This window comes from Vicugna pacos, chromosome 11 (assembly GCF_048564905.1).
Source record: "Vicugna pacos chromosome 11, VicPac4, whole genome shotgun sequence".
Lineage (NCBI taxonomy): Eukaryota > Metazoa > Chordata > Mammalia > Artiodactyla > Camelidae > Vicugna > Vicugna pacos.
The window spans coordinates 84,646,230-84,668,981 of NC_132997.1; the positions used below are offsets into that span (position 1 = coordinate 84,646,230).

General features: G+C 50.8%; 1 protein-coding gene across 4 annotated transcripts in view; it reads left to right on the forward strand.

The window, feature by feature from the left end:
- RBM20 (RNA binding motif protein 20) overlaps positions 1 to 19,426 on the forward strand; it is a 177,244-nt gene extending 157,818 nt beyond the window's left edge. For all 4 annotated transcript variants that reach the window (XM_015235959.3, XM_072971865.1, XM_072971864.1 and 1 more), the window contains exons 10-14: positions 2,827 to 2,931; positions 4,049 to 4,709; positions 6,269 to 6,403; positions 12,491 to 12,612; positions 16,449 to 19,426. In XM_015235959.3, the coding sequence (XP_015091445.2) occupies positions 2,827 to 2,931; positions 4,049 to 4,709; positions 6,269 to 6,403; positions 12,491 to 12,612; positions 16,449 to 16,559 (1,134 nt within the window). In that variant the 3' untranslated portion in view covers positions 16,560 to 19,426. The remainder of the gene's footprint in view (positions 1 to 2,826; positions 2,932 to 4,048; positions 4,710 to 6,268; positions 6,404 to 12,490; positions 12,613 to 16,448) is intronic.
- The last annotated feature ends 3,326 nt before the right edge of the window (positions 19,427 to 22,752 follow it).

Sequence of the window (22,752 nt, forward strand, 5' to 3'; positions counted from 1 at the left end):
TGCACCGCTCAGTGTTCGTGGGTGGCCGCAGCCAGACGGGAGACCCAGCCCCAACCACGAGACCAGAGAAAGAAGAAAGAAATCAAGTCCCTGAATAGGGAGACCTGGGAAAGAGGTGCTCCTCTGCTTTCCCAGACAGGCCATCAGGTCGACAGACCTAGGTGCCTAGAGAAGGGGAGCCAGGCAGGTGACACAGGCCACCAGGTAGCACGGGTGGGGCCAAAGTGGAGAGCTGGGACCGTGGCAGACCCAGGAGGAGGGGGCTGTCTGCTGGGGCAGCCGCCGTGCTGCTCCCCTCTGTGGCTGCTGTTCAGGGAGGCATGCCCTGCGCAGTCAGCCCTCCCATTTCTGGGAGCAAGACCCACGTCCAGATGCAGATATTGGTATGACATTTCCCACATTTTAGAGACCAAAACATGCCTGTGGACCAGATGGAGCCCCAGGGGTCCCCAGGATGAGCCCACAGTATAAACAAGCCATAGGAGAGAGAAATAGAAAAACCACTTATGCTCAGTTCAAAGCCCAGACCCAAGCTCACTGGGAGGCAGTTGCGAACCTGTTATTCACTCCACCGCTTCCTACCCATCTCCATTCTTGTCTTGACCGGTGTTCATGGAGCACCTGGCACTGGGGCTACAGTTGTGAATCAGAGCTGCAATGACCCCTGATCTCATGAAGCTCATGGTCTAATGGAAAACATATTAATCAAATAATTCCCTAAGTGAGTAGATGAGTGAGAGTATTAAGTGCTAAGGAGATGGAGGTGTATAGGGCTGTTAGTACCTATGACGAATCAGAGGCTTCCCTGAGTTAGGATGTGGCTGTTGAGAATTGAAGGAATGGTGAGTATTTACTGGATGAAAAGGAAGGAGAGCAGACACAGGAAATATCCTGTGCAAAGGCCCTGTGGCTGGAGGCCAGTGTTTCTGGAGCAGAGAGAGCCAGGGTTAGAATGATGGGAGGTGAAGCTGATTTATATCAACGGGGGCCACATCATGCAGGGCCTTGTAGGCCGGTTATGGAGTTTTGTCTTTATCCTCAGAGCAAGGGGAAGCAAATGAAATGTTCAAGCTAAAAGGTGCAGTGGGGATGTGATAGGTTTGCATTTTGGAGTCACTATTCTCGATCACTTGGGAGGAGGCTACAGAGCGCAAGGGGGAGACCAGTGAAGAAGTTGTTTAGCAGTAGCCCCAGCCCTGCGGTGGCAGCCCTGCCTGGAACGGTCCAGACTTAATACACTGGTCCCTGAGCCGGTAGGGGGAGCCGGGGGCATTGGTTGCATCTGTCTGTTCCCATAAACTGCTGTCACCTGGAAATGATCCCAGGGCCAGGAGTGCACTGAAAGGCCCTGCTCTGTTTCCTTTGCCTGCAGGGAGGAAGAGCAGGGGTCCACCTGGTGGGGGGCTTCCGGCAGGCCAGGCAGTCCCTGCCTCTCCCAGCTTGAACTGGAGGGAGTCTGTTTACCATACTGAGCTGGGACTGTGGCGGCAGGAGCTGCCTGGGAAGGGTTAGGGGTATTTATTTTGACAAGGGAGCGCTGTGGATTATTCATTCAGGGAGACAGAAATAAAGCGGTCCCCTGCTGGTAGAAGCTAAGTAGGCCTCTGGAGCTGCCTTGAGCTCAAGTTAGCTCAGCAGGCTAGAGTAGAGCTTCTGCTCCAGATGCTGGAAAAAGCAAAGATCTGAGGATTTGAATTGTCCTTCCCTGTCCCGTAATAACTGGTTAAACCCGTCAGCCCTGAGCTCCTGCCCCCGCTGGCTCCTCATCAGCAAAGAGGGGTGTGTCTGGTCATAAGAAGTCAGAGCGGGAGTGGTTTCCTTTGAGCCAACCTCAGCCAAAAATGTCGAGAAAATGCAGCCTTCTCCCAAGAATGCCTGGGAATGGTCATTGACTTGGTGGCCAAAGTTTAAGTCACAGGAGACTCTCCTCCTCAAACTTCTAAACTGGGGGCTGGCAAACTTTTTTCCATAAAGCACCAGATATAACTATTTCAGCTGTATGGGCCAAGAGGCAGCATTGAGGATATTATGTTGGTACTTAGAGAATCATTTAACATGCAACCATTTAGAGGGGTGAAAAGCATTGTTGGTTCCCTGACTGCACAGAAAGAGGCGCCGGATCGGATTTGGCTCAAGGGCGATACTTGGCTGACCTCTGTTGTAATCCTAATTCTTGAACCAGACACCTGCTTTCAATTGTTCAGTTTCCCAGACTCGAGCAGTATCATGAGGGGCTTAACTTGAGGGATGGAACAGAAGGAAGGAAGAAGGGGAGGGATCGCTGGTTTGGGCTGTAGCCCCAGGACAGGAGTAAGGCAGAAGAGAGGTGAGTGGCACTGCTTGGTGACAACACCCTTCCTACCCACAAACAGCCTAGATGTGATTTGTTTAATGGCCAAGACCGATCTGTTGGGGAGGTGTCACCATGATGGTTGTTAAATCCAGGATCACTTCCCCCGTGGCCCCTTTGCTCACCCTCACTGTCCACAGATTTCACAGCTGCAGAAAGTGCCTGATTTGCCAGGGATTTCTGTCTCCCTCAAGCATTCAGGCCAGCCGTGAAGATATTTCTGTGCCTCCGTTTGTCTGTGTGACCTTGAACAAGTGACTTACCCTCTCTGAGCTTCAGTTTCCTCACCTCTATAGTGAAGATGATAATAGCACCTGCCTCCGAGAGCTTTTGTGAGGATAAGGGAAATGCTGTGGGTGAAATATGCCCGACAGCTGTTAGCTGTGCTCTGCAGCATTGTTTTCCTCTTGGTGTGCCCTCTTTTCTCCGTCCCTGCTCACTGTTGGCTTGGTTTGTTCTGTTCTTTCCTTGGTAAGGCTGGAAAAGAAGAGCAGGACAGCATGGAAGATAGCCCCACATCGGTGGGCAGGCAGGAGAAAGAAACAGAATCCTCTGATGCAGAAAATACAAGGACAAGGAAGGTAAAGTTTGTCCCAGATGCTGGCAGTGTAGCCTCATCGGCACGACAGCCATTGGGTACCAAGTCACAGGGGTCCCCAGCCTGCCTAGTGATGCCCTGCTCGCTGTCTGGGACTGTCCGGGACCGCGCCAGTGGGTCTGTGAATGAAGCCAGCACTTCTTGGAGGGATGGCTTTGCCTGGGACCTTTGCACAGTCTTTATTGGGGAGACCTTTACCACCTACCTGCCTGGGCTCTGCCTCAGTCTTCAGTAATTTGGCTGTGCTTATAAGAGAAAACATGGGCTGCCCAAAAAAGAGTCAGGTTTCAGAGCCAGGCTCCCAAAATAGGCAGGTCCCGTGGGAGGAGCCGGAGGAGGAAGGGGGCTTTGGGGACTCAAGCTGGGGCCCTGACCTCGGCAGTCCCAGACCCTGGGATTAACAAAACATCTACTGTGCTTGTAAAGATTACTTTACTTAATTGAAATGAAAAACCCAGTTACAGGGCTGAGACCGCCACAGCAGAAAGAAATGTCCCTGGAACATGGCCAGCTTCATGCCTTTCCGGTCAGGAGAGGCGGAGAGATGAGTATCGCTGGCAGGGAAGCTGATCTCTTAAATCTGGCTGCTGGGTTCATGAAAGTGTCGGGAGGGGCCAAGTGTGAGCCGTGGCTATGGAGGTTGCACCCTTGCTGGGAGAGGGTGTTGGGGGGAATTTTGTGAAGACTGTGCAGCAGTTACATTTAGTGATGTCCTGCGTGCAAGGAAATAGCTCCAGCAAGTTGATGTGCTTAGAATTTATAACTTAATCACTCATTCATTCAAAAATATTTATTGAGCACATATTATGTACCAGGAGTTGAAATTCTTTGTGCCACGTTAAACATGATTGGTTAAGCAGTAAGGGCTCATTTCAGATCCTGTGCTGTTTTGAGCCTCATCCTAAGAGATGAATCAGTGCTAAGAGATCTGAATGGTTTACAGCTCCTATTACCTAGTAAATGTTCCCAGTAGGAGTCAGATTGTTGAGGATCTTCCTAGTTTGAGGGATCCTGTGGTCAAGGTTTGTGCCCCTTTCTGGTTGAATGTGAAGAGCCACTCCTTAGCCACCCTCTGACCTCCATTCTGCATTTTTATTCAGGAGCAAGACTTGGAGAGTGGAAGTGAGGCGGAGGGGGAGAGCTGGTATCCCACCAACATGGAGGAGCTGGTTACAGTAGACGAGGTGGGGGAGGAAGAAGATTTTATTATGGAACCGGACATCCCAGAACTGGAAGAAATTGTGCCCATTGACCAGAAGAACAAAATCTGTCCAGAAATGTGTCCCTGTGTGACGACCACCTTAGACCTGGACTTAGCCAAAGATTTCATCGAGGAGGGAGTCAAGACCATAGGTAATGGGGCCGTGGAAATCGGCCTCAAGTCGCCCAAAGAACTGCCTTTTGCTTCCACTAGCTGTCCTAGTGACATGGAGGTGGAAACGCCTGGCCTAAATCTGGATGCTGAGCGGAAGCCAGCTGAATGTGAGACAGGCCTCTCACTGGAGGGTTCAGATTGCTACGAGAAGCAGGCAAAGGCAGCAGAGAGCTCAGATGTGTGCCTGGCCTCTACACACCAGCAAATGTCTTCCCCCAAGCCAGCAGAGGAGAGGGCCTGGCAGCCTAGCCCCTCTCTCGATGACTGCAAGGCCAGGGAGACCCCCGAAGATGGGGCTGGTGAAGGCAGCCCCCTGGAGGAGAAAGCCAGCCCCACCACCGAAACCGACCTCCAAAGCCAGGCTTGCCAAGGAGTGTCGACCCAGGGTAACTACCTCCCCTTTCTCCTGGGCGGTTGGGTAGATGGGACCACCGCTCCCCTGGAGCAGCATGTGGGCATGAGCAGGCTGGAACGAAGCAAAGTAAGGTTTCAACCAGTATTAAAGCTGGTGCAGAAGGCAAGCTTCTAAAAGCCTGGTTAAACTGTCAGGGCTTTTAGGCAAGTGGTGTAAAGGCAATCAGATAGGAGGCGCCGCGTTTTCTGAGAAGCATACTCAGATAGGACGGACTTCTCTGAATTTACAGGAGCCCAGACGGACTCTGATATCTCAATTAGCAAATGTTTTGAGCTATCAAAGGAGCTTTGGTTCCTAGGGATCAGCAAGCAGCCTCTCTTACCCTCACAACAGAGGACCACCCAGGCATTATTTCTGTGAGGCCTGAGTGAGGTGGCGGGAGCCTGGGAGGCAGTGAAAGGAGTGGGCAGAGGCTAGAATGAGGGGCTCACAAGGGGTCCGGCCTGTTCTGCTTCTCACTGCCTCAGACCCGCTTTTCTCCAGTGTCTGATGGTGAAACAAGACTTTCCCCGAGATCTCCTCCATCTCCACTATAAGTGATGTTGTGTCTGTGCCCGGTACTATGACATCATGAAAGACAGGGTTTAAAATAGGCTAAGCCCTGTCTTCTCTGCCAAGTGGAAACTAAGCTCTATCAAGGGCTATGGCGGGGGTGGGGTGGGGGGAGGACGAGTAGCCCTCAATGTTCTCCCAATGAAAATAACTAAAAATGCATTTTTTCAGAAGCATGCAGCATTGCAGAGTTTGAAGTAAGGGACGGGGGAAAAGAGGCGAGGGCGGAAAATATACATGAAAGGCTTAAAAAGAAACCTTTCAACCCAGTGCTGTGTGCTTGGCGCGAGCTGGTAGATGAGCTGGCGGCTTGGGCTTCCCCACATGTCAAGCTGACCTGAGCTGTTTTTCACCTGCGTGAATCTGAGTCTCCATAGAAACTCTGCCACGAGCTTCCTTCTTGTTGCTAGAGAAACGCTGAGGCCTGGGCTGTCTGGAGAAGGCAAGAAGGCAGAAGGAGCGAAGTGTCGTTCACCTTGCTCTGATTGAACCCCGTGCATTTCGCAGTACCAGTCTCAACATGCACTGGTGTTAATGGCCTATTAGCTTACCCAGTGTTTGGAGTTCACATTTAATAACACTGCTCGACAGGCTTGGGGTGAGAATGGCATTTCTGCCTGCCTCAGTGCTCCTGCGGACGTCAGCACAATTTTTGCACTTCCATAATTCTTCTGCCTGCGGAGAGGGTGTGATACTGAATGGGGAGGGTGGCAAAGGAGTGGGCAAGGCATCAGCAGCCCAACCCCCAAGGACCTAATGCAAAGATTTGCCAAGTTTTCTTGTGTGTGGCATTCTTCTGGCAGCTGAAAAAGCTCTTCATTATGGCACTTTGCTTCTGATTAGCAGCCCTCGCCCTAGTCCCATGTTATGAAGCAGCCCAAGGGACCATTCGCCATCACACAGTGCAAGGATAGAACTGCAGGGATTCTTAGAAGCGTGATGTGTTTCATTAGTTTTGCCCTGGCTCATGTTTTGCAGAAAACTCCAGGTACGTGGAAATGAAATCTCTGGACGTGAGGTCACCGGAATATGCTGAAGTTGAGCTGAAACAGCCTCTTTCTTTGCCGTCCTGGGAACCAGAGGATGTGTTCAGTGAACTCAGCATTCCTCTAGGTGGGTAAAATAAATCCACAGCCCTTCCTGAAAATTCAGCTCCAGGAAATGATAGTTCCGTAATAACATCTAAGAGCTTGAGAGGGCTTTTTGGCATTTGGTTGTTGTCTTTTCGTGTCTGATACAGTCATCTAGATTTGTGTGCCACTTTCAGGTTTTTTGCAATTTCGGTCTCCTGTAGTAGACCAGCCACCTCATGGGGTCAGACTCTGAACGGCACTGTCCTGGGAGCCAGAGCAAGGAGACTGTTCTCCCCGTCAGGAAATGCTTTATTCATGACCACACAGCCCTTATTCAGCCAGGGAAGCGGAGGCCCAGTGGCCGCCACAAAGTCAACAGAAATGAACCTCTTCTGCCAATGCCTTCCCTGCCCTCTCAGCCCCAGCCCTTCCCAAAACCATGCTACATTTTTTTCTCTTTGAGGGGCCAGCTTCTCTGAGGCAGTGATGCTGAACAGACTGCACTAGGGGGCAGGCCCTGTATAGTTGATAAAGGGGCACTGAGCAGAGAGAGACCTGGGTCCCTGTCCTCCCAATACTGAGTGACTGCAGGTCCTCAAACAAGCCTTCCCCAGGGGGAGGCGCTAGTCAATATGGAGGCTCACCCTTTCTAACGAGTTTCTTTTTTTCCTTTTCATCTGCTTTTAAATTTTTCTTCCTGTTTCTATCCTCCAAGTGTGCCATTTAGTCAGATTCAAAGAGCAAACTTCCTTTTTTTTTTTAAGGGCTGAGTTTGCTGCATGCCTCAGGACAAAAACTGAAAAAGGGAAATACATACCGACCTTAGAATGAACTTAGATGACTGCAAGAAAGCCCTGGGTTTTTTTAACGCTGGAAAAGAGTTGCAAAGGCTGCCTTTCAGGGAAAGGGTGCCAGGCAGTTCGTTTAGGAATTGTTCGTGCATTCATTCAGTCAGCAACTTTTCCTAGATAACTGGCACCTTACGAGGCACTGGGGAGAGTCTAGAAATGGAACACAAGTCTCTTGGCATCCAAGAACTTGGAATCTGTATGACACACACAGGCAAAAATTAAGAATAAATTCTGCTACCTTATAATTCTTGTCTTTTCATTATTTTTTATTACAAAAAGTATAAAAGATTATTATAACAAATGTTTAAAACCATATAATGTTGTATCTCTTCCCCCCAGTGTCTGCTCAACTTCAGAAGTAGCCACTGTCATACCCATGGAGAATTTTTCTCCCACAAAAATAAGATCACATTATGTATGTAATGCTGTGCAATTTGCTTTTCTAACTTCACAGGGGTCTTAGCGATCTCTTCATGTCGGTACATAGAGAATGCATTCTTCTTAACTACTATTCCATCTTAAAAGGTGTACCGTAAATGACTGACCTACTCCTTTACTGGTGAACATTTGGGACGTTTTCAGTTTTTTTCCCATTATAACAATGCTATAATAGTTAAGCTTTTATTTTTATCATTTATCAGGCAGGCACCATTTCTAGTGCATATTTCATTTAACTCTCAAAACACCTGTGAGGTAGCTAGTATTTTTATCCCTATCTTACAGCTAAGAAATCTGAGATGCAGAGTAACAAACTGAATGAAATGTCCAGGCTGGAGCTGGGATTGAAACCCCAGCCCTTTGACCCCTAGCTCCATGTGACCTCTGTGCTCAGCCTTCCAAACATGCTGTAACCCTAACCTGTGTGCTAGCCAGTGTTTCTGGAGGACAGCGTCCTCGCCAGGGGGTAGTGAGGTTATATATATTTGCATTTCAGATTTTCATAATTGCCACTAAATTACACATCAGAAAGAGTATACCAGTTTTCACTGCTACCTCAAGAGTACTCATTCTCCACATCCTTGCCAACATCAGATGTTATCAGTTTTTAATCTTTACTAACCTGTTAGGAGAAAAATGGTGGCTCATTGTATTTAAAAAAAAAAACCCCAACTCTGTTGAGGTATAATTGACATTAATGTAGTGCACATATTTAAAGTGCACAGTTGGATCAATTCTGACATATGTATCCACCTGTGAGACCACCACCACAGTCAAGAGAGTGAACATTGTCATCATCCCCCATATTTCCTGCAAATCCTTTGTAATCCCTCCCTCCCAACCTTAGTCCCCAGGTAACCACTGCCTTCCTTCCTGTCACTGATATGAGTTTGCATTCTAGAATTTTATATAAAGGGGATCATACAGGATGTACTCTTGTTACCTGGCTTCTTTCACTCACCATCATTATTCTGGGATTCTTTCAAACTGTTGGGTGTGTGCATAGTTGGTTTCTGGTTTTTGTTGAGGAGGATCGCCTTGTGGTTGTGGATAGATCACATTTTGTTTATTCATTCAGCTGCTGACGGACATTTGGGTTGTTTCTGGTTTGGGGCTATTACAGATTGTACTTTTGTGCTTGATTATAGTCTCCGATTAGCTTTCAGACCCATTGTCTCATTGATCTCGGTGAGGGGTAGGGAGTATGGCACTATTTTCTGCATTTGACAGGTAAGGAAACTGGAGCCCAGAGACTTATTACCTCAGGTCTCACAGCAAGCTCAGGTCAGAGCTCAGGATTACTAATCTGAGACCACCCCGCCCTCCTGTTCCTCCAGTTGAGGCAGCACAGTGGAGGAAAGGCAATTTTTGTGCAGTGATTAAGAGCACAGATTGTGGACTCTGACTCTCTGGGTTCAAATCCCAGCTGTCTAGGGGACAGAGAGCTGCTTAGTTAACCTCTCTACCTGGCTTTCTTCATCTGTAAATCAGGGATGGTAACAGATGCCTCCCCTGTGGGGTGATTTTGAGGATCAGACGAACGAGCACTTGTCAGGCCTCAGTGTCTTCAAGGTAGGAGGTATTAAGTAAGGGTTGTCTATTGTTATTATTCGTTTATGAAACAGTTATTGAGACCTACTGCGTTTCCTCTCACTGGGGCTGCATAACCCTTCACCCTCCATGGTCTGTTGCTACTGCAGAGAGACTCCTAGGGAGGTGGGGGGCAACTCCGGCTTGGTCCCCATGGAGAGCAGGGAGGCTAAGCCCCGCTGCTCAGGGGCTGGGGAAGGGCACCCCCCACCGTTCGTTTCAGGCCAGCTCTGGGTGACCCCCGCAAGCCCAAGCCTGCCAAGGCCTGCTCTTATCAGAACCAAAGGGCTCTGCCTGCAAAACACGAGCTCCCCCTCCACCCATCCGAGGCTTTGCTGGGATGATGGGGTTGTAATTACCCGTGCCAGGAGCTATTATTAGAAGGCAAATGCAGCTTTAATTATTGTACTTAATAGAGGCTAAAAAACGGGAGGACCAGGTTGCTGCAGAACTCATGGGCTGTGGCAGTTTTGTCTTGGCACGGCCACTTCCCCCAGCCCTCACGTTCCAGAGGTGTCCTGAGGCGGTGTTGGCATCCTGGTGCCCAGCAACTCCCAGTTACTCAGGGGTGAGTTCCCAGGTGTTTGGGGATCCTCCCCCGGCTTCTCCTTCCTCAGTGCTGTCTCTGACCCCCTGGGTACTGCACGACTATCCCCCCGGCAGGCCGAGCCAGGCTGGGTCAGGGAAGAGAGTTGCTGCCAAACCATGGAACCTGGGTTCTCCAGGGGGCTCTGGTGAGAGGCTGGAGGGCGGGAAGGCCTCTGTGGAGAAATGTTTAATACATATCTGGAAACTAATATTTTCCGGGGCACCAAACAAAATGATAGGTGCTTCCCTGTGACCCTGTTTATGATATTATGATTCCTACTTTACAGGTGAGGAAACTGAGCTCAGAGAGGTTAAGTAACATACCTGAGGTTACATCAAAGAGCTAGGTGTACCTGCCTCTAAATATTCCCATTTTCTCTCCAGTATTCCAGTATACTGTGGCTTCCAAGTTTTGTTTTCGGGTTTTTTTTTTTTTTTTTGGTTTTTTTGTTTTTGTTTTTGTTTTTTGGTAGCCGTGCCCCTGGGGTTGAAAGGGGCCACAGCTGCCAGCTCAGGCCCTGCCTCATGCTCTGTGGTGGCTTCTGAGGCAGCTGCACCCTTTCTGAAGGACCCAGAACAGGGGCCAGAAGGCCTCTTGGGAAACCTGGAGAACCCTGGAGGCCTTAGTGGGGTCTCAGTGAAAACCCCAAGACTTCTTTCCTGATTCCACCCAGTTGGCTGATCCTGCAGGGTCTGGACGGGAACCAGGGAGTGGCTCTGATGGCAGGCCCGCCTCTGCTCCCCGTGGCCTCTGGGTGCTGCGTCTCCTTTCCTGGTTGCCCTTCTCTTGTCTAGTGTGGGCCTTCGCTCCCTGCAGAGCAGCAGCAACGGGGAGAAGTATTTTGTAGAAACAGAGGATGAAGGCCGGCCTTACTTAATGTTCGTTTGCCAGCCACAGCCAGGAGCCAGGGCCTGTTGTGAGGTGGCGGGGCGGGCGGGCCACCCACAGGCAAAGCCAGGCCGCTTTCCCATCCTTTGCAGTGAGGGTGGGAGGAGGGTGGGGAGGGAAAGGCCGCTCAGCCTCCCCCTGGGCAGCTGGGTCTGAGCGAGGCCCCCTGGCTCTGGAGACTGCTGGAAACGGCTGAGGGCTCGGTGGTGGGCTTGCTGCGTGGCAGTTAGAACTGCCCAGGCCCCAGACCACAGAGGAGCAATCAGTCAGTGCAGGCCTCCCGGGCCCCCTCCGCCCTCGAGACCTGCCCCTCCACACTGATAAGTGGCTCTTTTGAAATGGAAAAAAAAAAGCTGTAATTACAAGTCTAAGCTGCTTCTCTCTGACAGGGTCTCCTGTGTGCTTAGCTCTGTCTCTTGGGAGGCGGGAGGAGGCAAGTGAAGGGAGGCCCAGACTCGTGGTCACAGGCACGCAGCGCCTCGGTGGAGACCCTGCCTGCCCCCCTCTCTGCAGGAAGCTGCTGTTGGCCTGGTGTGCGGCCCCCAGCCCCTCTCTCCCTTCCACTGGGCGGCCAGCTCTCCCACATCCCCCACCCCCAGCAGAACTAACCAAATGGACCTCAGCAGAGCCCGGCTGAAGTGTGTCAGCTCACACAGGGGGTAGCCCCATTCTGAAAGCGGGGTCCGGGCATCCCTCATGGCCAGCCCCTCTCCTTTACTTCTGCAGGGAGTCTGGGCTTCATAGCCCTTATTACACCCTGCTCTTTAGCTGGGGCTTCACAATCGGGTGCCTGGGAAACTGAGGCCCAGGAGGGGCTCCGCTGACTCTCCCCGGGCTCCACTGATTCTTAGTGTCTGGTCTGACCCTTCTCGGTCCTGGGCTCTTTCCACTCTGCTGACTGTCTTCCAGAGGAGACCGTGACCCCCAGAACACCTTGGTGGAGGCTGGCCTTCAGAGATGAGTCCCCGGGGCTGCGACAGTGTTACTTCCCTGGCTGTTGGGCCACTATTTCCTTTCCTTACAATCAAAAGGCCTCCCAGAATCCTGGGACTTTTATTTAACAAATCATAAATAAGATGCTATTAATTGGTGGTTCCGATGTAAAGACTGGAGAAAGATGGGGAAATATTTATGACAGACCATCACACAAAAGAGGGAGGAGACAGAAATACACTTAGGGAATGATTAAAACTGCCCCCTCCCCGCCCAGAAAGGCTCTCTCTGTAAATAGTATGGAAGGAAATATTTTGATTGGAATGAACCTGGGTGAATTTTCTTCACTTTTGTTTTTAGAATTTTCTTTAATGGACATAATTCTAGAATAAATAAACAAAAATGAGTGCATCCTTCCAGAGTCCTGGCCACAACAGCTGCAGGGACGGGTACAGTGTGGAGAAACGAAATCCACCCAGTGAAATGTAAGAAAGCTCCTTCCTCCTCCTTTCCCTGGAAGCAGGCTGGTCATAGTAGAGCCTGGACCTACTTCCCGAAGTGGGTTGCAGGGCGTATAATTGCTGAGCATGCCGTCTCGCTTCAGGGGGGACACCCCTCACGCTCACAGCCGCCTGTGATGGAAGCTGATGCTGTCTTCTCTGCCCTGTTTTGCAAATGGGGAAACTGAGGCCCAGAGAAGCTGGGTAACCAGCCAAAGTCAACAGCAAACGAGGGCTGGAGGGCATGGCTCCTCTGTCTACCAGACTGCTGTCTGGACCCCAGGGACCTCCCTCCACCTTCCTAACTGCCTCCCTGTCCACCCCCCATCCTGCTGCAGGGGTGGAGTTCGTGGTGCCCAGGACCGGCTTCTACTGCAAGCTGTGTGGGCTGTTCTATACGAGCGAGGAGATGGCGAAGATGAGCCACTGTCGCAGTGCCGTCCACTACAGGAACTTACAGGTAGCCATCGGCCTTCACTGCCTAGGCTCAGGGGGCTGCCCAGGCTCTGTTTCTATGTGTTTCATCTCCTTCCACTGCATGGAAAACTCCTGCTGTTCTCTCCGACCTGACTCCAACAGGCTGCTCCTCGTGGTGGCTGCCTCCCATGTGCTCTCAGAGCATCCGTCTCCACCTTCGTACAAAACATTCTATTTGGGTTACGTTTACTTTGTTTTTGCATCTGCCTGTCCATCTAGACTGAGTGACTCAAGCCAGTATTCACCTGGCCCGTGCCTGGGGCTGACCCCTTTTCACAAGATCTGGATGTTCCAGATATTTCTCTATATGTCTCTTTCCCTGTGCAGTATCCATGTTTGCTAGAAGAAAAACCCCTATTCTGTTCTATGTAAATGTTCGTCCATACTGCAACTATTCATCACAGGCACACCGTGGATTAGACAGTATTCTAGGCACTGGAGATACAACAAAAAAAGAGACAAAAATTCCTTTCCTCTTAGAGCTTTCATTGTAGCATAGGAGATAAGTAATAAAATAAGTATGTTTCATAGTATATTAACAGGTGACGTATAAAAATACTTTGTATACCGTATTTCATCCAATCTGAGGTGCCATTAATTGTAAGGCACACCACTATTTTGTGATACCAAAAGGGAAAAAAATGTTGCAAATTAAATGGTGAATTAAATCAACTGTAAAATGCATCTCAATTTCAGAGATGTTAATGTGTGGAAAAAACACTTTTTAAAATCAATGAGATATAGTAATATATTCTATAACATGTACCTAACTAGAATATAGTGTGTTGGAATGTGATTTTCCTAATTAACTTCTGGTATAAGCTGGGGACTCGTGATGTAATAGAAAGCATGGGAGGCAGACCCCCTGGGGTGAGTCTATCAAGGCACCTCCTGTTTTTTCTATGGTGAATCAGACTAGTTTTTTGAGGCACAAGGCCTTGACTCTGGAAGACCCTTGTGGTAGAGCGTGCCCTAACTCCAGAGCAGGCATTACTGTCAGTTAAATTGTTAAAGAACAGATGCTCTGGTGGTTCTTAACCAGCAATGTGAACCAGAATCCTCTAGACAGTGTTTTAAAAGTGTATGTACTACTTAGGTCAGATATTTAGTAGAATTTAGCGGGGGAGGGACCTAGGAATATGTGATTTGGGGAAGTTCTCCACATGACTTGAATGTGTACCCCTAGTTAAGAAAATTCATATATGGGCCAACTCTCTTGTTTTATAATTGAAGAAACTGAGGCCCAGAGAAGCCATGTGATTTGTCCAAGGCCATGCACATGCTAAGTTACCTGGCCAGGGACCAGGTTGCCTGATTCTTAATCACTTTTCTGTTTTCACTCTCCTGAGCTGGACTTGCATACTGAGACCCATGCCCTGGCCTGCATTACCATCTGCAAGGGACTACCATTGGCTGTGCGCAAACTCAGGTCATTTAAGCCTTTTGATTTCCCCTGGAAAGCAGCTGCTCTGTGACTGAGACAGCCACGGGGGAGTCTGGGGCCCAGGTCACAGGCGCTCCTGGGAGAGGGCAGTGAAGGCCCGACTTGGCCAGACCAAGGAAGGGTTCAGGTTGTGCTCCGCAGAGCCAGCTGAGGGTAGCCATCTGTCCTGAAGACACCATCGTCCTCTACCTCCAACAAGATGAAACCTCTAGAATGGCAGGGCTGGAAGGAGTCTTAGAGATAATCATCTTGTCCTGATTTTCCCAAACCTTGGTCTTCATACCAGCTGGAATCTTTTAAAAATGTAGCTTCCTGGACCTACCCTATACTTGCTGTCCATTCTCTCTAGGGCAGGGCCTGAGAATCTGCATTTTAAGTCTTTGTAGCAGATTCTGACACCTTAGCATGAGAAACTTTGATCTCATCCGGCATTCTCAGCTGGATCGTGTAGCCCCCAAGGAGGCCACACAGCTCAAGGTCACCCAGGAAGGTAGGAAGAGTGCAGACTTGCCAGGGCCTTTCATTCTAAACTCTGTGTTTTTGCAGGGCAGTGGACTGCACCGTGTTCCCAGCCTCTGGGCCGAACCCCCAGGAAGGCTCACCTCCCCACAGCAGGCCAGGGCCATTCCTGTGGGCCCAGGCACGTCAGGTCCAGACACTGGCTAAGCCCCTCACACCCGCCAGCCTCAGTTCAGGTTTCCCTGGGGCACCTGTCGGGGAGCTGGGAGCCTCACGGCGAGCCTCCCAGATAGGGTTTCTGCCAGTGGCTTTGACAGAATGTCTCTGTCCACACAGACGTGCCCACCCCACTCCACATTACACATGTGAAAAGGGAAGAATTCAGACCCAAGTAACAGGAGCTGGCTGACACCCAAGTCAGGCCACTTGTAAACTTAACACCCCCAGGAGGCCTTGAGGTGGGGGTTGGAATTGTTCTTTGAGGCAGGGTAGAAGGAAGCTTCGTTCTCTCTCTGCAACCCCGGCTGTGCCCCACTGATGGTCATGTTCCAAGAGAACCCACCAGAGTGATCCAGAACAGCAGGTGGGGCCGGTGCTAGGTGGGAAAGTAGACGTCTGCCTGGCCCCCGGCCCAGGGAGGATCAGGCCTATACACAGTGTTCACCCACTCGCCTTCCTGAGCACGTTTCCTTCCCTGAGACAAGGTGGAGGAGAGACCCGCCCTCCATTAGCAGCCTGGCCCGCAGGGATTCACGGTCTGCCCCTCGCCCCAGCGGGCTCACCCACCTCTCAAAGCCAGCCACAGTCTCTCCTAGAGAGAGCAGGTGGACCACGTCATCTCATACCATCGTCTTGTCTGACCCTCAAAATCACCCCAGAGGAGGAAGAAGGAAGACACGGTTTCTCCCATCTAACAGTTTACAGGCTGGAGAAGGAGTGACTTTCCCAAAAGCCAATGGGCTGGTGCCACTGATGATAAGGGGCAACTCTGCTGGGTGTTTATTCCGTGCCAGGCTCCAGGCTCCGTGCTCAATGCTTTATTTATAGTACCTCTCTTGGACTTCATGGCAACCTTACACAGTAGTTACCATTATTACCTTACTATACAGATGTCGGACTTGGTGGGGAATTTGTCTGCTGAGAGCTAGCATTTGAACCCAAGTTGTCTGATGGCAGAGCCCACACACTTGACCACTGCGGGGGACTTAACCTTGATGACTCCTAGTCCAGTGCTCTTTGCACTGCTCCTTGCAGCCCTAGCAATCAGAGGACAGAGCCTGAGGGCTTTTCTAGTTCCATCTTACCGCATTGAATCCAGAATTCCAGGAGCAGCCCTACAGACTTGCTGAGTTGGGCTGGGGGCCAGTGGGAGCAGGAAGTGCTCTGGGGCCGGGTGGAGGAACGCCTCCCCCCTACTATGGGACCTCCAGGACACTCAGCCGGCCAGCCTGCCTGAGTCTCCAATGTCAGGCTGCAGTTTTGTCTTTCACAATCGCTATAGGACAGAGCTGCTCCCCTCCCCGCCCGTCCAGTCTCCTCTCCTCCCCCTGCCTCTTACATGTGGATGTGGACGTGCTGCCTGGATACTGGGGCTCTTTCTGGAAAACAAGTAGAGTTGCTGTGAGGATTAAATTAGTTTGTGTAAGGAAAGCAGTTAGAACAGGGCTTGGCACAGGATGAGAGCTCTGGAAGTGTTCGCTATTGTTTGGATCCATGCTTTCATGCATTGTTTGTAAATGGACAGAATGGGGTGGGGGGGGCTGGAGCTCATTGCTCAGCTTGAGTCCAGGAGCCTCAGAAGGATCTGGGGAGGGAGAAGAGGGGGTCTCAGCCACCGGTCCAGGCACGCACCCCCTTCCCCTCCCGCCAGCTCACCACTGACCCTCTCCCTCCCTTTGTCCCTCTTCCCACCACAGAAGTACTTGTCCCAGCTGGCTGAGGAGGGCCTGAAGGAGACCGAGGGAGCAGGCAGCCCGAGGCCCGAGGACAGCGGAATCGTGCCGCACTTTGAAAGGAAAAAGCTCTGACACCTCTGCCGCTGCTGGAAGCAGGGAGACGAGGGCCTGCCGAGGTGGGGCCTTCCTGACCTCCCGGACAGGAACCAACGCCAGAGAGGAAGGAAGACCAGGCAGGCCACTTGCCTGGTTTTCTCAGACACTCATGAAGCGCTGCCTCTGGAGCTGGAGCGCTCCAGCGCCAGCACCCTGGTGTGTCCAGTTTGCTGAGGGTCACCTGCTCTCCCCCTGTTGACTCCTGTTTCCTTCAGACAGCCTTTCAATTCCTTTCTCTCTCTTCCTCCCTCTCCCCTCTCCCTCCTTCTGTGCCCAGGGTCATTTCATTTTCATAAAAATCCAACTTCTCAGGGATTTTCACAGTGTTCAAATTCTTGATGGGATAGGACAGGCCATGCCAGGCTGAGTCTTCCAAGGAAAAGATTTCATGGAGACTCCTGGGTCCAGAACCACATCAGTGAGCCCAGAGCACCAAGACAGTTTCTCTGCCTGGCTTCTTGTGCGGGAAGGTGGGTGGGGCGAGCAGGGTGCCTACAGCCCTGGAGGGGAGCACCCTAGACAGTCAGTGAGCAGAGGCTGGGATTTCCTCCAGCTGGACCACCTTTTTGAAAAGCCCTGATTGTCATACCTCTTTCATCCTCTCAGATTCATGCCTTAAAGTTTAATGAATTTTACAGAGAGAAGAGCCCTTCATTTTGGAATCTCTGATGTTTCCCTCCTCTTGATTGCAGGAGGTGCCAGGGTTTGTTCTACTCTGGACATTAAATTGGTCTCAATTCACTTTAACTAAAAATGAAAACAGAAGCATCTTCCCCCTCCAGCTAAAACAGCAGTCCGGTCAGGGCTTAGGCCGAATGTTGGCTGCACGTGGTTGGCTTGAGAGACCCCAAAACAAGGAAACGGTATCTGTCCTTGACTCACCCTTGGTGTCTGCACTCTGGGCTCCAGCAGCCCCACAGTGGATGCTTTCAAATGGTCTGAGGCCAGAGAAGCTAAGGAGAAGGCTGCAGGACTGAGGAGCACCTCAGGATTGCCGGGAGTTTGTAGGTGGGCCCTTTTCAATTTGGCAGAAGGTCAGGGTAGCTCAGAGCTGACCCCAGGTGCAGACATTGATGTCAAATGTTAGGAAGCACAGAGCACTTATTCCGGTCGGGCTGTGCGATCCTGAGGTCAGGGCCTCGGGCCCCGGAAGTCCATTGGAAGAGTTTGGGAGAAGGTGCTGGGGAAATGAGGCTCAGCTGCAGCCCTGGAGGAGCCCTGGAGAAGGTCGGAGGGGAGCCTGGTGCTGCTTCCTCAAGCTGAGACACCTGCCTGGAGGTGGCCTCCCTGGCTCAGCCCCTGGAAGACGGTTCCTGTTATTTCTGTTCCTGGCCACAGGAAGGTAGATTCGGACGGGATTGTTTATTTTACTTAAGTTCTTTGCTTTTTTTCTTTTTATGGTAAATAAGACTACACTGCTCATTTTGTTCTCCACACTCATGGCAGAAGTATAGAGAGATTGTCTGAGTTCGACACTGACATTTTATCAGTGAGGAAACTGAGGCATAGCAAAGAAAGATAGAACAGAAAATGATCAGGTGTTAAGCCTTGGGGCAAGTGGTCACCGGCAAGGAGAGAACTGCCAGGAACCTGTGAGAGAGAAGCGAGAAGCACCAGAGGCAGGCAGACCAGCTTGGACAGGTGTGGGGCGGAGAGGCTGGAGGTAGCGGGAAGCCTGAACTTGGCATCAGGCCAGAGGGGGAGCCTCAGGAGGGTTAGTGTCTCAAAGAGAGCAGACGTTGAAAAGGGTGACTCAGCCCAGACCTGATCCCCTGGCCCTCTCCTTCGGTTTTTTCACCTGGTGTTCTGAAAACCAGCCTCCTCCATTTCTCGGAAAACCTTTAACCCTCTGTGTCTCTCCTCCCATGAGAGGGAAGTCAAGGGCCAGCTCTATGGCCTCTTCACTGAATCTTGCTGGGAAAAGCCTGCTGCCTCCATTAGAGGCTAAAACTGCATTTTCAGAGAGGCTGGCAGTCTTTTTCTCCCAGCAAAGTGGAACCTGACCCCACCAGCTTGTCCCCACTCAACAGTGTTTCCATGGAAACCAAGGATGGCTGTTCAAACAACAGTATTTCCTAGTAATGTAATGGCTCCGTTGCTGATGGATTGATCTTCTCCATATTTTAAAGCTGGAGAAGGGCCCTGGGAAGGAGAGAGAAGAGGCTCTTTGCGTTCAATCAGAACCTTCAGTTTAAAAACTCATCTAAGATCCCATATTTGTGTGTATATATATATATTTATTTTTATTTATTTTTATACAATTCCATTGGCATAATTTCATCCACTCCATAATTTGCACTTCTTCTTCCTACGTGTGTCATACACAATGCAATATTAAAAGCAACCAGGAAAATATTGATTTATTTTTTAAAGCTTTTCTTCAGTGTTTGTTAACCATTTCAAAGTGTCTCCCCAAAAATGTTGTTTAAGAGCAGCTGCTACCTTGAGCAACAGATTGATTTGTACCCTGGGTTAACGTAACAAAAGGCCTGGGTCATGTTCTTTTTATTGTAAACACCTGAAATAAAGTGTATCCAGAGAGTATTTCCAAAGAATTTGGTAAATTTGATGTTGGTGTGCGCAGCCGCCATTAGTGTCAGGGTTTCCCTTGACAGTCTGAGGCTGTGACCTGTTAGATTATACTTGAACTGGACCACAGTTTGATTTTTGAGCTTATGAGAAAAAGAAGAACATTAGTTCCTATAAGTTTGAACTTGTAAAGTATTGGAATTTGTCGAGTGTCCTATAAATTGCCACTTTTCCTGATCTGTATAACTGGCCGCAAGTGTTTGTTTTTACAAAAGGGGGGGGAAGATTTTTAATAAAGACAATTTGAGAGCCTGTGCACGAGTAGCCATCTGTCACGCAGGGATCCCGCGACGTTGGGCTGGGGGATGTCCCCAAGCACAGACGTTGGGGTTTGGTTCCCTCTCTGAATCTAGAATGTTTCTAAAGAATTGAGAAGAGAGGACACGAGCTTCCACTCAGGCCTTTAGGGGGATCAGAGCTTCTCAGGGGTGACCCTCCAGAAGAGCTGGGCCCAGGAAAGTGGGGGGCCACTGCTCCTCTTGAAGGGTCAGATAGAAAAATCTCTTGGCCTTTTTAAACCCCTAGCCCACCCACCCAGTGCTCCCGGGGCTTCTGGTAGCTGAACCCTGTTGTCCTGCCCCAGGGTCAGGCTGGTTCTGGTGGTTGCACCCCTTGTAAGGTGGTCAGTGCGTCGCTTGGTCACTTGTTAGCCCTGTGACTTCCGAAGTCCTGCTTCCTTGGGCGCAGAGTGGGTGATGCTATTGGCCTCCTCGGTTGTTCCAGGGGGAATTGCTGGTGAAAGTACTTGCTATGCTGCTCAGCTCTGAACCTTTTTTTGGTGTTTTTGGAATCTGTGCTCAGGCCAAAGACCCTCCAATTTTCAGTGGTTCTTAAATTCTTTCTCAACCGTTTCTTCTGGTAAAACAATGCCAGTCTCCTGGGACCAGTTGGCAAGTCCTTTGACTGGCCTGGAACCTGCTCTGGGCCGTCCCCGCCTGTTGGCAATGCTCCTGAGTCAACCGAGAGGGGCTGGGCAGTCTGGCCCCAGAGGGCAAAGTGAGTGGGGCTGCCTGTAATTAGTGGGAGCAGATTTGTAGATCTGAGGAAAGTTCCCGTCAAGCCTGTTGCCGCTCCCCTCACCGCACCCCACCCCCGCCTATTGTGGCCATCAAGGGCTGAGCTCAGGCCTCCAGTTGCCAACCAGGAGGGGTGGAGAAACATCCTTCCCTGCCAGTATGGGCTGCGCCCTAGCTGGCCAAAGCAGGGAGTGGGCCTAGAGCGTGTCCTGCTGCCCTGAGTTCAGGATCCAGGATGGCTGGGGGTGGCCCTAAGTGCCTAGTCCCAGCATGTCCTGCCATGTGGCACAACTCCAGGAGTCACCATGCAAATTGTATTCTGTAAGATGGAACCCCTGAAACTGTGCAGTGGAGGCATCCTACTGGGGCCCCCTGACTTGCAGTCCCCTGCCATGCCTGGGGACTCCCATTTCTCTCTGATGTTCCTAAGAGCCCTAGAACCTGGTTCTGAGCCAGTCCACCGGCCAGAGCCCTGACACTCAGACCCACTCTCTAGGCTCCTTCCTCTCCCCGGGGGTCAGTGCCAGATTGCCCCGGCCTGACTCTGCCATGGCTTAGACACTCGTGTTGCTCCTCACAGTCCCCCTCAGGTGGGGCCACTTAGATACCGACCTTGGCCCCACCTGGCCTGAGATCTCTGTGCCCTTCTGAACATCAGTAGCAACTGTTGGCTGTCCACCTGGGTGGTGATGGGACATCTGGGCTCTCCCCCAACAGCTCCCCATCCTCCTTCCCAGCCCTTCCTGTCCTACAAAGAGGCCTATCCCAAGTGGCTTTCCAAGCATATTAGAGCAAGATGGGCCCCCAAACTCCCAAATCCTGGCTCCTCTTTTACAGATGAGAAAACGGAGGCCCAGAGAGAGGAAGTGACTTGCCTAAGGCAACACACCTTATTGGCATAAGATAAGAACAGGTTCCAGGTCTCCTGGGTGGTCCTACTGAGAACACATGGGGAGTTTAGATTCTTTCAGTTAAATTATTCCATGAATTTTCCAGGTCTAGCCCAAGCTGGACTTCAGCAATCAGCAAAGACACAAGACAAATCATTGGTTTTTGTGCTTTGTGTGGATCCGAGTGACCTGGGGAGCTTGTCAGAACTTGAGATTCCCAGCCCCCTCCGTGGAGATCGTGTCTCAGTAGGTCACGGGAGGCATTTGCATTTTAGCAAACCTCGTGAGTGACTCAGTGCAGGTGGAGTTCACTGCTCACAGTTTGAAAAATGCTGCTGTAGATGTCAAATCAACCAGGGACTTCCCCAGCAGCTCCTGGAATAGAAGCGACATTTATTTTTACTGGGGGGAAGGGCAGGACAGATGTGAATAGAGACTATTCAAGGTGGGGGAGACTCCAGTGTGGAAAAGGCTTAAAGACAGGAGACAGTCTGGCCGTGGCACATGGAGATGGGGGAGCTGGTAGGGGAGTGGTCATCAGACTGGGTTTGGGACACATGTCAGGATTTTTTAGTTGAATTCAGATTTACGGTGCTTAGGCAAAAGTCTTCCAATGGTCTCTTTATGCTCATTAATGGCTGAATGCGTTGTGATTACTAAGCAGACTCCTGCAGATCCAGTGGTGGGCTGGTCCCTCGGGGCAGAACGCTGTGCAGTCAGCAGGTCTTCTGGGGGGACTGGAGTCACAGGGAAAGGGCATTCCCCAGGGGCATGTCACTGCCAGCAGGGAACCATGGGGTTCACACATATTCTCTCTCCTGCTCTCCATGAGCCACCATGAATACCAGGATTAGCCCTGCAGATTATTAAACCCATCTGCACACCACACTCAGTGTGCACTCTATGGGGACAGTCTCTTGGCCTCTTTACACCCTGAGAGACAGGCACTGTTATTCTCCTATTTCATAGTTGGGGAAAACGGGGCTCAGAGACGCAAAGTGGTTTGCCCAGGATGAGACGGGCCAGTAAGTGGCATAGTTGGGATTCAAACCCAGGTCCATGTGACACTCAAACCACACTTATAACAACTGTGCTCTACTGTCTGTCTCAGGGCTGGGGTCTTCCTGCTTCTTCCTAAAACCTCTAGACCCTGGGTCTGCCAGGAACAGCTGGCTCGGGAGGATTGGAGAGCCTAATTTAGCCAGACTCAGGTGCTTTTGACTGACTCTCCTGATTGTTAAGTTCCTGAAAGGGATCTCAACATTTCCCCTCCTTAGAATACAGCTGGAGAAAGGCCTTCTCATTCTCCTTCTCCTTCTCCTCACTCAGGAGCAGTTCACCAGGGGAGCTGGATCTAGTGGGTGAGAGGATGGTGGGGGCCAGGGGTTGAGGGGCTGCTTCTGCTTCCAGGAGGGGGAGGGCAACACCCTGTTTTCTGTTCTTGGGGAATTTCGAGGTGTAAGGACGTGATCAAAAGGAGCTTTCCCACGGCCTCAAAATGCCGGCCAGACGTTGCACTTTTAACGCCTCCTTCCAGAGTGAAACCTCATCGTTTTATCTACCTGCCGCTGCTTAACAACAAGTTGAGATAATGCAATACAGGACATGTTTGACCAGATTAAGGCAACAGACAAATTTTAAGTGAGGGGTGAGGAAGGCTGGAGGCAGCAAGTC